We start from the raw sequence: 14,767 nt of genomic DNA, 5'->3' as shown, positions 1-14,767 counted from the left end.
CACTCTTGGCGAGGATCTTCAACGGCGTTGGACGCAATTCCACTCGTACTGGTTCAGAGATAAGCATACTGTATTACAGTATACAGACTGACAAACGACTTACCACTCTTCCAGCTTCATCGCCTGTATACACCACGTGAGGAAGGGTCAAAATGCAGCTGATCCCTGCCGAGATATTGGCTCCATTGTCTCGATTGTTGTCAATGTGATGGAGTTGTCGGATGAGTTCCAACTCAAAACGACCATCCCGAGAAACCTTGTTCCATATCTTGAGATTGCATGTTAGCCTTCAACCCGAAGGGAGGGAAAGGACAGTTTTCAAAAAGAAGTCAGGGCATCTTACATTGACCACCCCCTTTCTATGACCTGTGAAGATGAGCTCGCGTTCTTGCCACTCGTTATCCACGCCTTCGTAGAACACGCAGGACATGACACGATCGTCAATCGATTCACACACGTCTTGTTCGAGCAACAGCGCTCCGTTCAGTGTATAGATACTGATGCGGTTTCCACGGCAAACCATAATCTCTCCCGTTACATCATTTATCCGAGCACACTGGGCTGAGGTCAACCTTTGTCGAAAACTGCAGGGTCGTTTTGTCAATTTGCGGGCATCACTTACGTCAACGGGGCCGCTAGCTGGGAGCTCTCGGACAAAAGTATGCTGATTAAGATCCCAGAGCATAATCTGGCCATCTGTAGAGGCAGAAAGTAGGGCGCTGAACGAGCGTGAGACGGCGAGAACATTGACGGGATTGCGATGTCCAAAAAGTGATCCTGCGGGTTGCAAGTCTACCGATTTAGCAGTTGAGTTATATGTCCATATCGATACAACACAATCTGTGCCCGAGGTGACCAATGTTCGAGAGTCTGCGAAAATTGTACAGGACAATTGCCCGATATGCAAATGCTCGAAATGACCGAGAATCTGTGCTTGTTAGTATACACCTGAGACAGCCTATGTGAGTAGCATGTGTATATTTACCTTCCGGCTGTCCGCAGAGTAGAACCGAACACTTCCATCAAAAAATCCCCATTCCATATATTTGTCATAGTTGGGGGGAATATTCAGTCTGAGCGGAGCGGCACAAAGCAAGCGGTCATTCTTCATCGACAAGGTCGAAACCTGTTCACCGATATCTTTATCCATCGTAAGCGGTCAAGGCCATAACCGCAACAGGCCAGAAGACTTACCTAGCAGGGAGAGAGGAAGCTGTGTAAGCGATTCAGCTAGGCGGTCGAGTCGTGGAACTTTATGTCGTGTATCTTCTCTCGGAGGGTGAGGTCGAGTGAAAATTTGGTGCGGTGTCTGGCCAAAGTTGTGTATGATACCAATTGTGGCCAGCCGTTCCACAGGGTCATCGATGTTATCAATATCTTTCGCCCCTTGGTACGAAAGATGATGGAAGACGTTGACCGCCTCAATTGCAGCCTCTCCTTTCTGCTTACAGCCAAAAACGAGATCAATCCAATGATGCAGGTTTTCAGTTACATAAGAACTTTCCAGCGCTTCGCGATGCTTTGCGATGAAGATCTTCGGGTCGCCCTTAGCCCACGGCGGCAATTCCACCGAATCGATAGCTGTTGTCATGTTCTGAAGAAGACCGAAGTCGTATTTGTTGGAGTTGACGAGAAATTCTGGAAGGTAGAAGAACTCGGGGGTCAATTCTCTGACATCAGACATATTGCCACGGGAGGCCGATTCCCACGCTTTTCCAATGGAATAGAAGAGACGGTCAGCGTGATCGAATGTCCCACCCTGGAGGAGGAGATACGACTTTACGAAAGGCTGCAGGCGAATGAGATACGAGCAGACAATCATCGCCGACGAATAGTGCGTTCCATAATGGAATGGCGGAGCGTCCCCGTCGCCCATTTCAGCAAAAGCCTTGTACCGCTCCCTGAATTCTGCCTCCCGCTCCAGTGTCTGGCACCCCATAGGTTTTGACAAGTCACGAAAAACTTTGGGGTCTGTCAAGTCCAATTCCTCGCTTGTATAATCTGCCAGCACCCACGGGAAAACTGGGTACTGTGTCAGATCGTTAAACGTCCTTCCGGCGAGCGTGTTGATCAGCATGAGATAATGGAAGTTGGATATTTCGCCCTTGATCCATTTCCGTGTAGCTGGGTGCAGAGGCGAATGACCAAAGACACTGGCAAATTTGGAGCCGAGGGACTGCGGCGCATCCTCCTGGCTTCGAAGGGTTTCAAATCTCCACACGTCTTCTGGCCGCGAGTGGCTAGCACTACCGGTCACTTGCGGAGCCTTGCTCGCAAGCTGGCTGCATAGATTATCTCGAGCTCGAGAAGAGATCAACGTCAGCAGGTAGCTGGTACCGTCGGTGAAGAAGACCTCGAGAGCGACATCACGGAAAAGGAATCGTCTTTTGGAAACGCTGACCAAATCAGACCATTTCCAGCTTCTGGTCGCGTGTTCCTGTGTCCTACGCTCAAAGGACTCTCTGCCGGCAATCATGCGGACGTAGGGATCACGCTCATCCGGGGGTGCTTGCCAAACGTTTACTATCTCACCATCGGACCTTTGAAAGAAATTATCCAAGATATAAATGTGATCCTTGCCAAGAATCAACAGGCCCTCGCATGCTTCCAAGCCAATAATTCGAGACATATTGCATACATTTTCGACCTGGTCGCCCCGATGGAGACTTCGCATAACCTTTCTGTTTTTATCTTCATAGTCTTCGAGATCAGCTTTAGGGTCATCAATCATCTCGAAGCTCTCTTCCAGGACACTTCTACTGTCCGAGTGGGCATCTTGCTGATTGTCGTCCATATTTTCTGCGGCCAAGACCGTAGGTGTCAAGCCTGTTGTATTGCCGTTGGATGATGGTTGCACCTGGGTGTCGATTTTGATAGCGGGGGGTTCTGATGCTTTCCGTTTCGGTTGATAATCTTGACGCTCTCCTGACTCATCTGGAACCATGCGAAGTCGCATACGGCTTCGTCCTTCTGTCTGGTCCAGGCGCCATTTCCTATCCTTGTCTTCTGCAAGAACTCCTCCAAACCGCTTTAGATCCATGGTCATATGAGAGAATGCGGTCCACATAAACACTGAGTTATCCTGCTGATCCTGCAGCGCTCGTTGATGTTTCAAAAACTCAGACGCCGATATGTTCGAGACCCAATGAGGAAAGGTTGTCTCATGTTTACGTGTCACTTCTTCACTGAGCCTTTCTAATTGATTCCAGTGTCGTAATTTCTCCTGGCGCTTGGAGGCTCTTGCACGAGTTGTAGAGTCAATATTTGAGCTCTCTTCTTGGACGAAAGTCTCCCATGACCTGGACAGCAACCCGAGAAACATTGCATTGAGATCATCTTGATGACCATCGACCCACTGTAGAAAAGCTTTGTCCTCCATACCTACAAGGGCTTCAAAGCCATCAGAAAGCCGTTTCTGCAAGGGAATGGCCGCCTGACTTAAAATAGCAGACATCTCAGCGGGCTTTTGCACGAGAATGACTCTCCACAAGCCCGCTGCAGCAAGGCGAACGTTCCAATCTTGGCTGATCAGTTTTGTGTAGAGGAGGTAGCACAATAGCCGCAGATAATCTGATTGCACTTCACCTTCGGAAAGCAGGACCACTTGCCAGTAGCTCAAACGACTCAAGAACTCACAGGCCTCTCTGTCATCCACTTCTGATAATTTAAGCAGAACAACACGGAACAGAGTGGATCGTATGGTTGTGACCGCTTGGCTACATAGCCTTACACTCTTCAGACTTGAAACATTCGACTGCTGGAGATATTCCAGGATTGCGCCCGCAAATTCCAGAGCATGAGTTGCACCGTCAATGAACCAGCCCTCATATACTGCTTCTCCAATATGGGTAGCAAATCGTCCCATGTTAGAAAGCGCTCGCGGTTCCAGAAGAACTTGCGGTTTAGAGATTGTAACATCTCGCAGTCTGGTAAGGAGGCTCCGCAATATCCAGGAGTTGAAATAAGATTGTTGCTCCAAAGTGCTCGTCGGCGTCTTGAGGTATAAACCAAGTCCAGCAAAATCCTTTCGCTCCAGCAATTGATCGCAGAACACGGATAGAACTAGGCTTAGAATTGCTTGCACAAGAGGATGGTCTGTAGCTGTCATGTCAGGGGGAGACCCGAACGGTATGAAAGCTTTGTGTATACGTGCAAATGAAGGCGAGAACTTGGTTCTATCTGACGAGACGAGGATGAAAGATGATCCGCGTCGCAATGGGCCAGCTTGTCTTTCACGACTGCTAGACCCTTCAACTGTTGTTGTGCGCAATCCTGCTGTTCCACTTGAACGCGGTCGAACAGGCAGAGTATGATCATGAGAATTGGTTTTAGCAGCACGAGACTTGAGTTCAAAGTCCGTGCTTGGAATGTCCGAACCAACGACAACCGGAAATGTCACATATAGCAACCACTGGACGTAATCTGACTGCGCAGCAAAGTCCCTGAAGTCGGTAGAGTTCTGATGTAAATCAGCAAACAACCCAACAACGGCGTCCAAGAGAGATATTTGCTTTGTCAGTTCAGTCACCCGTATAGTCAATGACGCGGGAGGAGATTCCAGCCGAACTTCAGACTTTTGCAGAGACTTGCCATGGACACCAGAAGATAACTCATCACCTGATATTACACTTTGTAAGCCCAATTGCATCATTTCCATGAGTACGGGGAGGATTTCAGGAAAAGCAACTCGGGGCTGGGAATTTGACGATAGGATCTCTATCAGCCCTGTCCGGCTGAATGGCTGATCCAGCTTCATACCGCCGACATCGAGACCAAGGAGGATGCTGAGACAGATACACCATATGGCGGGTACCTTCCACCAGCTTCTCAGACGATGTCGCATGATAATATAGCCTCCAGTTTTCTCGGAGAACTTCTTACTGTAGACATCGCCGTGGATGACTATCAAACGAGCCAAGATCTTGGTCGCGAGGGCGACAATTTCAGGGTCATCCTCACAAATGAGATACAGAAGCCACTACGGCAGGAAATGTCAGGACCGCCAATGAAAACACAACGCGGGAAGGCTTTTTCTCATACCTTGTTCGTCACAGAACGCGCAAATTTTTTGAGTGGTATAAGGTCATGAGAATCGCAGAGGACAGAGGAGTACATCCGTAGCATCTCAACTGCTATCTTTGTGCTTGATACGTAGTCCCCTTGCTCCGCCGATCTTGCAATCTGTGGAGAGCCGTCGGTGAACCGCAAACTCTTCTTTTTCTGGAGTCTGCTCGGTTCTCTGGTCTTATGAATAGCATAAGTGATAAAGAGGGCCAAGGAACGGAAGAGATCTGCAGAAAGACAGCTTTCCAGAAGAGACCGAAAAGCAGAAACCAGAAGAGTTAGGGATTCAGAGGTGAATTCGTCACCCTTGAGCGCCTCTAGTAACCTTTTATTGACGCCTATACAACAGTCAGCGAGGAAAGATGTGTAGAAGGGGCAAAGGAAAGGGTATGAACATACGCATGCGAGAAAGACGTTTTGCATTAAATCGGCGATAGTTACTTTCGCCAGCGAATGTGGAGAATTGAGAGTAGTATAAACTCAGTTGAGCGGAATCCCCTAGTCTCCAGATGTCGAGATCCACAAGCAAGACCCTGTAGGCCAGGGGATTTGTAATTATCGATCGGTTAGGGTGCTCGAAATCATATCCAACGAATTTGAGAGTCAATCGAAGAAGGTCAAGACCCAAGGCACACCGTTCCTCGAGATTGGAGCAGATGCTAGAAGCCCTACTTGTCGCTGAACTATTCCCCAGCCCAAATTTATCACGAAGTATCGCTGCAAGAATCCCGTACCCATTTTCCCTTTCCATTGCTTCACTGTTTCGCCAATTGTCCTGTACAGCTTCGTACAACGCTTCAACCGCAAGACTTAAGCATTCCGGGGTTTTTGCAGCATGCACCAGACTCAAGTGGACCGCCACACAACCTCCGATGCGCCAACTGACATCGTCAAGTGAATGAGGGACTGAAACAACTGGATCTCCTGTCAAAACACCCATACCATGGGCCTGCGTCAAAGCGTCGTTCAACGAGGGAACGGCGCCATTGGCAGCTACTGCATTGCCTCCCGCTTTCGTCAACAGATGCAAATTCTTGACGGCTTTCCTGGAAAGACTTTTGATGAGCTGAGACTCATCAATGTTGTTAATATCGTCATCATCTAACACCGACATGGGTGAGATGTTAATTAAGATCGACCCCTCACGGATCAAAACGCTTGCTTTTTGTCGAATCGCAGTAACGATATCTGATGTTTCCTCCTTGCCAGGGTGCAGGTGCTCGTTTCGCAGGTTAAGCGTTGCAGAGGCCTTATAAGTCTGAAAAGAGCCCAGGCAATCTTGGAAATTGCCAAAATATCGAGGGCCTAGGTTGTAAAAGACAGCAACCATATCATCACTGTGGGCTTCCTCAAAGAGGATTGCATTCGCCAGGGACCAGCGCGATACGGAGACAGCCTTTCCGAGTTTCATCGCCAAATCTTGGGGGGTGCCAAAGAATGCCTGCACACGTGGCATTCGATTAGGAGTATTAGATACGGGCACACACGGGTAGTCAATCCTTAACTGCTCGACAAATTCGCCGTCAATGAACAAAGAAGCCCGGGAATGCGATGGTGGCCTAGGCTTTTTATGCACCACACATATGTGATACCAACGGTTCGGTTCGAAAGCCATCGACTTGAATCGAACACTAGGACGAGTTCCTCTGATTGAAGTTTGTAAAATAAAGTTGCGAGTGTCCCTTTCGAGATACACCAGTAAAAAACATGATTGACTCGCGTCAAAGGCGCCAAATATTGTAGTGTGTGTACTTGGATCGAATCTATCAAATCGGGCCCACACTGCAATAGTATAACCTGAGGAAGTAACGGGAGGAAATGGTCGACCCAGGGTCGAAAACTCCAAGGAGGAATACCCATGGAGTGACAGGTCGAACTGTATCAATGGCGGTTCTTTGGAACACTTCAGAACATCGACAAGAAATCGTAGTATTCTTGCACAACCATGGGCTTGTCGATACAAGGTAGCCGCATCCTCCAGACTAGTTAATCCTTGAGCACAAAGAAGTTGAGCCATGTCCTGGTAAATTATTCTCTCTGATTCTAGGCGGTCACTTCCGAACAGAATAGGCAGTATTGAGCTTAATATCCCAGTGGCGTGTAGCGCTGTCAGATTTCTTTGAGACTGGTGAGCCAACTGACACAGACAGGCGGGCAAAACTAGCCTCTGAACTCTGTAGTCGGAAGGAGAAGACCCCGATTGCTTCAACCACCCTTTCAGAAACGGCCCCAAAAGTTCCGGCACCTCGACGGTCTCCGAGCTCCCCATGCGTCGATCAACTTCCGCCTTAACATCCTGCTGAAGCAATTCCTGGACTGGCTGAAACTTCGCGTTGAGTGTGGTAAAGATATCAGCAACCGCTTCCTGACAGAGAGCCGCGGCCAGGATGCCACCATAAAATTGTTCCGTGTCACCCTGAGCGCTGCTCAATTTCGGGACTATTATGTCCAGTGCTTCCTGCAGAGCTGCTGTACCTCCGCCAGATATCCGTCTCGCAAAATAACGTCTATTCCCGAAATTCCCCTTCAAGCTCTCAGCCAGGACGGCTAGAGCATCTTTATAGAGGGTCAAGAGAGATCTTCTCTCTTCGGCGGATAACTCTGTCGGCTCGTACAAATGCGAGAGCTTCTTCACGAGCTGCAGTAACGTCTCGAAGCCATTAAGATGTCGAAAGGCCTCCTGGGCTTCTCTTGGACGATCATTATCAAGGAAGGTATGACGCAGGCGTAGCAAAGATTCAGTCGCGGTAAGAAATTGCTGCGAGGCAAACGTCTGCTTGTCGCAATTATCGCAGATAGCTTTGAGCTCTTGAATAAGTGGCGCTAATTCGGTAACAGCAGCTGATTGTTCCGTCGACGAGGAAGCGAAGGGAGGAAGGTTGGAAGTAGGCTTGCTCATCTCGCCGCTTAAGCTTTACCCTCAACTATCGACCTGATGGCCAACAACCATCAGACACCATGAACCTGCTCTTGGCGTTATGGTGAAGGTGATCTGCATTGGTATGTGTACTGGTACCAAGTCGTCCTGGAGTAATCAAATTAGGACCTGCTGGCCAGCAGACGAGTGACCGAGCGATAATGATGTGAAACCTAACGAGGGGTAGACAGCTCCTGTTAGATTGCTGATTCAAAGAATTTTCTGCTTCGAATGGACTAGACTTACACACTATCGAATTTAATACTTGGCTCATTCCTGATGTCACTCAAAGCAACCTTTCTCTCCTCACGACCGCGGGGAAAAACACCAAACCGAAATTCGTGGCTGTGTGTCCAATCTTCCTTCCTGGAGCGGAGACTATCAGGTGACGAAGGTGGCCATTCCTGTGTGATAGCTATTATTGGACACCTATCGATATCGATAAGGATGGAGTCCTTATCATTACTTCTTCTTGGTTGGTTCAGTTCCATGGTATTGTTATGTAAGATGCGGGTGTCACTCCCGTACTCAGGACAGGCACCTGATTTCCTGCTATTTTAGTTGTCAGACGAGCACTCGAAGGGAGCATGCGACTCGATGGATAGATTGCTGTTCTGAAGCTCTGATCCGCAAGAACAGAACTTTGTGGTTTGTATGGCTGAGGATATGCTACAGGTACCTGCAGTGTATACTAGTCCCTAAGCTCAGGTACCTATTTAGTTACAGGGAACACTCAATTAAGGCTACATAAGTTCTTATGCGGGCGTGTAAAAATCACATTTGCTGTTCAGCGTCATCTCCAGCCGTTGAGCTTGTCGACTTATCATCATTGAGTCATCTTAATATCTGCTTGCACATGAGGAATGATAGGTTAAGAGGTAAATACCCGCACAGTACACAGTGGTACCTAGGCAGCTTGCCCTCTGACTCCACCCGGCTACGCCTCACTCGATGCCCCAAAGGTACCAGACAGGCTACAGCATGTAAGGTAGGTAGTACAGGCCCAGCTTCGCGCTGGTACGAATACAGGGCAGTTCGTAATTATTGCTCTTATCTTTCCAGGTTGTGGGGAATTTTACGTACCATGAGAGAACCTAGGATCTACCATGATGCGGATGATTCATACCATTACCGTTCTGTTACCTACCGCCCATCAGCCATACCCCAGGTCGTACCCGCCGCGCTAAACTGGGCTGATCGACAGCCAGTCAGGCTGCGTGCTCCTAGTCATCTGCCGTAAGTTACGGTATCCCGGGTTGCATCATCCTCTGCTGCCCTTGCCTGCTGAGGAGTCCATTAGAAGGGCAGTTCTCCTCTTCTTCTCCTTCAACCTCCCCCATCCTCATCTTCATCCTTCATCCCTCCTTCATCCAACTTCAACCACCTATTCTATCTTTCATCTTATTATTCCATCTGTTTCGTGACTTTTTGTCCTAGTCGTGCGTCATGAAAGGCTATCTCAGCCTTTCTATACTCCCGTTGCTCGTCGCAGCGTCCCCTGTCGTTGTTGACTCCATCCACAATGGAGCTGCCCCCATTCTCTCGTCCATGAACGCCAAGGAGGTTCCTGACTCCTACATTGTCGTTTTCAAAAAGCACGTCAATGCTGAGTCCGCGGCTGCTCATCACTCATGGGTGCAGGACATCCACAGTGCTCAGAACGAGCGGGTCGAATTGAGGAAACGCTCCCTGTTCGGGTTCGGTGAGGAGGCCTACCTCGGTCTGAAGAACACCTTCGACATTGCTGGCTCACTTGTGGGCTACTCGGGACACTTCCACGAAGATGTTATTGAGCAAGTTCGCAAACACCCCGATGTAAGTGGCCTGTTAGCACCCTTATGTAGTCCCTACAGGGAGCCACCGCTAATCGGACTCTTTCCAGGTTGAATATATCGAGAAAGACTCCGAGGTCCACACTATGGAGGATCCTACTGTTGAAAAGAGCGCTCCTTGGGGCCTTGCCCGTATCTCTCATCGTGACAGCCTCTCCTTTGGTACATTCAACAAGTACCTGTATGCTTCGGAGGGCGGTGAGGGCGTTGATGCCTACACCATTGACACTGGCATCAATGTCGACCATGTCGATTTCGAAGGTCGTGCCCAGTGGGGCAAGACCATTCCTACCGATGATGAGGACGCTGATGGCAATGGTCATGGGACGCACTGCTCTGGAACCATTGCCGGCCGGAAGTATGGTGTCGCTAAGAAGGCCAACCTCTACGCCGTCAAGGTCCTCAGATCAAGTGGCTCTGGTACCATGTCCGATGTTGTTGCTGGCGTCGAGTGGGCTGTCAAGTCTCATCTCAAGAAAGTTAAGGATGCCAAAGACGGTAAGATCAAGGGATTCAAGGGCAGTGTCGCCAACATGAGTCTTGGTGGTGGCAAATCCAGGACGCTTGAAGCTGCTGTCAATGCTGGTGTTGAAGCTGGTCTTCACTTCGCTGTTGCTGCCGGTAACGACAATGCCGATGCCTGCAACTACTCTCCAGCAGCTGCCGAGAATCCCATTACTGTTGGTGCCTCAACACTCCAGGATGAGCGTGCCTACTTCTCCAACTATGGAAAGTGCACTGATATCTTCGCTCCTGGTCTCAACATCCTCTCCACTTGGATTGGCTCTAAGCACGCAGTCAACACCATATCTGGCACTTCGATGGCGTCTCCCCACATTGCCGGTCTGTTGGCTTACTTTGTGTCTCTGCAGCCTTCTAAGGACTCTGCCTTCGCTGTAGATGAGCTCACTCCTAAGAAGCTCAAGAAAGATATTATCGCTATTGCTACCCAGGGCGCTCTCACAGACATCCCGTCTGACACTCCCAACGTAAGTTACCACTTCGGTGATTCGGCACTACTTGTTTGAAGAGAAGAAAGAACTAAGCGTTTCTATAGCTCCTTGCCTGGAACGGTGGTGGGTCTTCCAACTACACCGACATCATCGCAAGTGGCGGCTATAAGGTCAATGCCTCCGTCAAGGATCGCTTCGAGGGCCTAGTTCACAAGGCCGAGAAGTTGCTCACCGAGGAGCTTGGTGCTATCTACAGCGAGATTCATGACGCTGCTGTTGCATAGATGTGGAGTCTCATGGTTCAAGGGCATGTATTCATCTTGGGGGACTCGGGAACTGGCCGCTGATGAGGGAACACTGGCGTAGGTTTTTTTTTTTGCTCTGGCTACTTGCAGTTGTCGATGCATTGATTGCATCGCGTGGTTTTATCTAGTCTCATTTTTACCGTAGTATACACGTCCAGAACCCATACTTTTTGACAGCTGATGTAGAGATTGTTTGCACGCTTTATCAGATTGGCAATTTAAGAATGCGCGATTCCACTTAGATTTAGCATCACTCACTTGTACTTGAGACGGTCTCGCCCTTGAAACTTGTCGGTGAAATGGTCTGAGAGCATCGCTCACCCAAGGACGTGTCACGCGGGCATCAGCACCGTCTTCCCTTGTTATTCTAATTTACGCAAATCCTCTCCTGAAGTGCGTGATTGATCCGGATTACTCCTCGAGCAAAAGACGAATCATCGTAGTTGAGCGAAATGGTTGTTTGCTTACCGCTTTGCGATATATATTACTCTGTCCTACGAAGAATGTTCAAATCACTCGCTCCATGAGCTTCGAATAAGAACACTTGAGACAGCTAGTAGCATCTTCTCTATTTTTATAAATAAACAAATGCGAAACCATCGCAATGACGATAGACGGAGCTAACGAAGCCCATTTTTTGGGCTGCGTTTAACACACATTGACACCACTCATCCATTCTGCTTACCCGAAACTAGTCCTGTACGACATGAAACTGAGCAGGATGAACTGTAAAGACCATTTAGCAGATGGTACAAGGCTTTTCCATGTGATTTCTGATGCGCTGTGTTGCGACTTTCACGGTGTTTTGCTGGGGTTGGGTGGTGTGACCTATGGAAGATGAAAAAGGAGGAGCATGGGATTGGTGGATCAGGGATATCTGCATGGATAGTGATCTTGAACGAGTTGGAAAACGTCTTTGGTGACCTGGTGTTGAGGTAAGTGGAATGAAAGGCTTGACTATGATTTATTGAAACCTGCTGTAGAATGGGGCTGCTGTGCTAACATCTAACATATCCGTCTAGAATGTTTGGAAGGGAAATACCATTCGCTAATAGAAGAGTTCAGAGGTCTTGTCATGGGTAGAAATGCAAACATTTTATTGGAAAGTTCCCTGTATCCGTAGCTTACATCCATTGCAACAAAGAAGACATCAGGAAATGAACCAAAGACGGCAGTAGTGACTGTTAGTACAACTGCAGTAGAAAGCAAAAACACCAGCTGTAATGGCTGGATTATGGTAGATATTGCCACGAATCAAGGAAAAAAGCCTGTAGCTCGCCAATGCGCCTGCGCTATGCATAGAAAGCCGATAAGATCTTCGCCACAGAAATGAGACTTGCAGAAGGATCAGGTTAAAAAAAGCAAAAACCTCCTCTAAAGATCGGGACGGCAGTGATACATCACCTTCACTCCCGGTCGTCTTCCTCATCGTCACTGCCGGTATCCTGGTCGTCAAGATCCAAGTCCTCATCTGAGTCACTTCCCCCAAACACATCGCTGTCGACTTCACTGTCGGCCCAGAAGTCTGCATCGTCGGGCTTCTCTGTTGGTCTTTTCATCGAGGACTCATGAGTGGGCATGACGAACCCTTCAGGAATGTCCATCTTTGATTGCTCAACATCCTTCCTCACCAGCGCCTTGTAAGATTCGAAGTCCTTTCGTAGCATGACGCCGGCATCAACGTTTGCGGGCGAAGACACTTCGGCATCATCTAGGAGTGACAAAATTGAGATAAGGACAGACTCGACACGTTGAGCGGGCGACCAGCGTTCCGAAGCCAGCTCGCCTGACATCTCATCCTCACCGGGCGCGTGCAGGATAGATATACAGAGTTTGCCGTCCGGATAGATGTTAGGGTGGTATAGAGGGCGGAGAAACCGAAACTCTACATGAGGAATTGTAAAGGTCAGTGCCGTCCAAGATGGACACAAGGAAAAAGAAGAGGGGGGAAGGCTCACCAGGTGGGGAGTATGGGTAGTTCTTGGAGAATTTCATGGACGCCTTGAAGTAACCGCCGTAGTACAGAGAGTCTGGGTTCAGTACGATGAGGCCGACATTCCAGTTGAAGATATCTTCGTCATTGAGCTGCCAGGTTCTTGTCAGACTAGATGCCACTTATTTGTAAGGATACAGGCCGGGAGTAGATCAGATAATCCTCAAGGTTCGTGGCCTCCGAAGCCTCCGAAGCCTGATCCCGTAACTTGAACATATCCATATAATAAATATAGTAAGCGTACCTCGATGTTTACCCAATCCTCCTTAGCCAACGCCTTGTATTCGTTCATCAAAATACGCTCCGCCATAGCGGCGACAAAGAACGGAAGCGGCTCGCGAGGTTCGATTGGAGGGACGGAGGTGTTCTGTCAAGGAGGGTGTTGCGAAGCAGGTAAGCCGAAAAGAGGTGGCAGAGTAAGCTGGCTAGCACCTTGTCAGAGGGGAATAACAAAGCAAATACTAGGTAGTGAATGACACGAAAGAACGGAAGAGGGAATACATGGGCAGCTCAGGATGGTCGCCTGAATGATCAAAGGCTGCCTAAGGTTTTGGCCATGGCTTTCCTCTTTGGGTTACGGTGCCGCGGTGGCAATCCATGACGGAAGAACCCGGGGTGGCGCTACACCAGAATAGGAAAAATTACTGTATGCAAAAGACACTCAGCACTTCTTGTCCTAGGTCCACAGAGTGGGCAGCCATGTCTATCTAGGTGGCCAATTATCAGAGGGCTTTAACAACATCAATCAGAATCTTATCTTCATTTATGACACTTGACATTGACGTTGTAAGGTATAGATCGACTTGGACGTCAGATCTCTTTTGGCGGACCCATTAGGGTGTTGCGCCTGACGCTATCATAATTGGTATCTCACATGTGAGAGCTAGATCATCACACAGTCAGAATGGGAAAAAAGGGTCTCCAACTAGGTTGATGTTCTGTCAAAGAAAGCGCGAAGTTAGAGACTGCTCCTTCTTCTTAGGACATGATTATGAGATCTGGCTAATAAGATAAGTATCTGGTCATGTCACATTTGTTTATCTCATCCTGGTGTTGGATGGGATCATGGAGTGCCCGCACCTTCAAGTGAGTCATGCCGACTCGTGCGGCACGTACTCAAGTCTGGGACAATCCTGGCTAGCGCGCGACTATCGTTGACAGTAACGCCCTCCGTCGGAATCCCAACTGACGACACGAATCGGAAACGATGGAGATACCGGCCCTCATCTCGGTTAATCTGCAGCTGCTTGTAATTGGAAATGTGTAACTTTCTCCAGAATATATCAGTGTCGGTGTGATGAGGGAGCGAAGAAGCTGCAGGAACCAACAAGTGATAAGTGATGTTGATGGTTGATCACCTGCTCTGGTGTGGACTACTTGACTACTGATGTTCTTCTCCTTAGATCATCAAAGAGGACAAGGAGCGAAACAAGCATCACGAGATACTCTTTACCTAGGATTTTGATGAACCTGACTCAGATTGTAATCTATGGAGTACCACCGTGCTCTGTCCATCATGATGATGATAAAGCCTCCGTTTCCTAGGCAGCCCCTAGATAGCGGTGACCATCCACCCAACTCCGAAGAAATCACAACTCAACTTCCTTGGACAATGATAGCGATGTCTCCAAGCGTTCTGTGTTTCCTAAAACTGAACATGACTCACTTGACCTCTAACAGCCTGACTCACACTCAGAGGAGGA

The 14,767-nt window shown here is 48.7% G+C and overlaps 3 protein-coding genes across 3 annotated transcripts; 1 reads left to right on the top strand and 2 right to left on the bottom strand.

Annotated features, from left to right (window-relative positions):
• Positions 1 to 18: 18 nt before the first annotated feature.
• On the bottom strand, positions 19 to 7,963 carry AFUA_5G09220 (Beige/BEACH domain protein; the record flags this gene model as incomplete). The annotated part of the gene is made up of 7 exons (XM_748624.1): positions 19 to 48; positions 104 to 268; positions 344 to 928; positions 986 to 1,140; positions 1,195 to 4,978; positions 5,041 to 5,402; positions 5,464 to 7,963. The coding sequence occupies 7 exons, from the start codon at positions 7,961 to 7,963 to the stop codon at positions 19 to 21; spliced, it is 7,581 nt and encodes a 2,526-aa protein (XP_753717.1).
• Positions 7,964 to 8,582: 619 nt separating this feature from the next.
• On the top strand, positions 8,583 to 11,144 carry alp2 (S8 family peptidase). The gene is made up of 3 exons (XM_748625.2): positions 8,583 to 9,796; positions 9,864 to 10,802; positions 10,871 to 11,144. The coding sequence occupies exons 1-3, from the start codon at positions 9,428 to 9,430 to the stop codon at positions 11,048 to 11,050; spliced, it is 1,488 nt and encodes a 495-aa protein (XP_753718.1). The 5' UTR covers positions 8,583 to 9,427; the 3' UTR covers positions 11,051 to 11,144.
• A 942-nt stretch (positions 11,145 to 12,086) lies between these two features.
• Positions 12,087 to 13,374, bottom strand: AFUA_5G09200 (uncharacterized protein; the record flags this gene model as incomplete). Its single annotated transcript, XM_077804816.1, has 3 exons — positions 12,087 to 12,956; positions 13,030 to 13,156; positions 13,309 to 13,374. The coding sequence occupies 3 exons, from the start codon at positions 13,372 to 13,374 to the stop codon at positions 12,478 to 12,480; spliced, it is 672 nt and encodes a 223-aa protein (XP_077660952.1). The 3' UTR covers positions 12,087 to 12,477.
• Positions 13,375 to 14,767: the final 1,393 nt, after the last annotated feature.

This window comes from Aspergillus fumigatus, chromosome 5 (genome assembly GCF_000002655.1).
Source record: "Aspergillus fumigatus Af293 chromosome 5, whole genome shotgun sequence".
Classification (NCBI taxonomy): Eukaryota; Fungi; Ascomycota; class Eurotiomycetes; order Eurotiales; family Aspergillaceae; genus Aspergillus; species Aspergillus fumigatus.
Note: the sequence above shows the minus strand (reverse complement) of the source record. Positions and strands in the feature narration are given on the sequence as shown.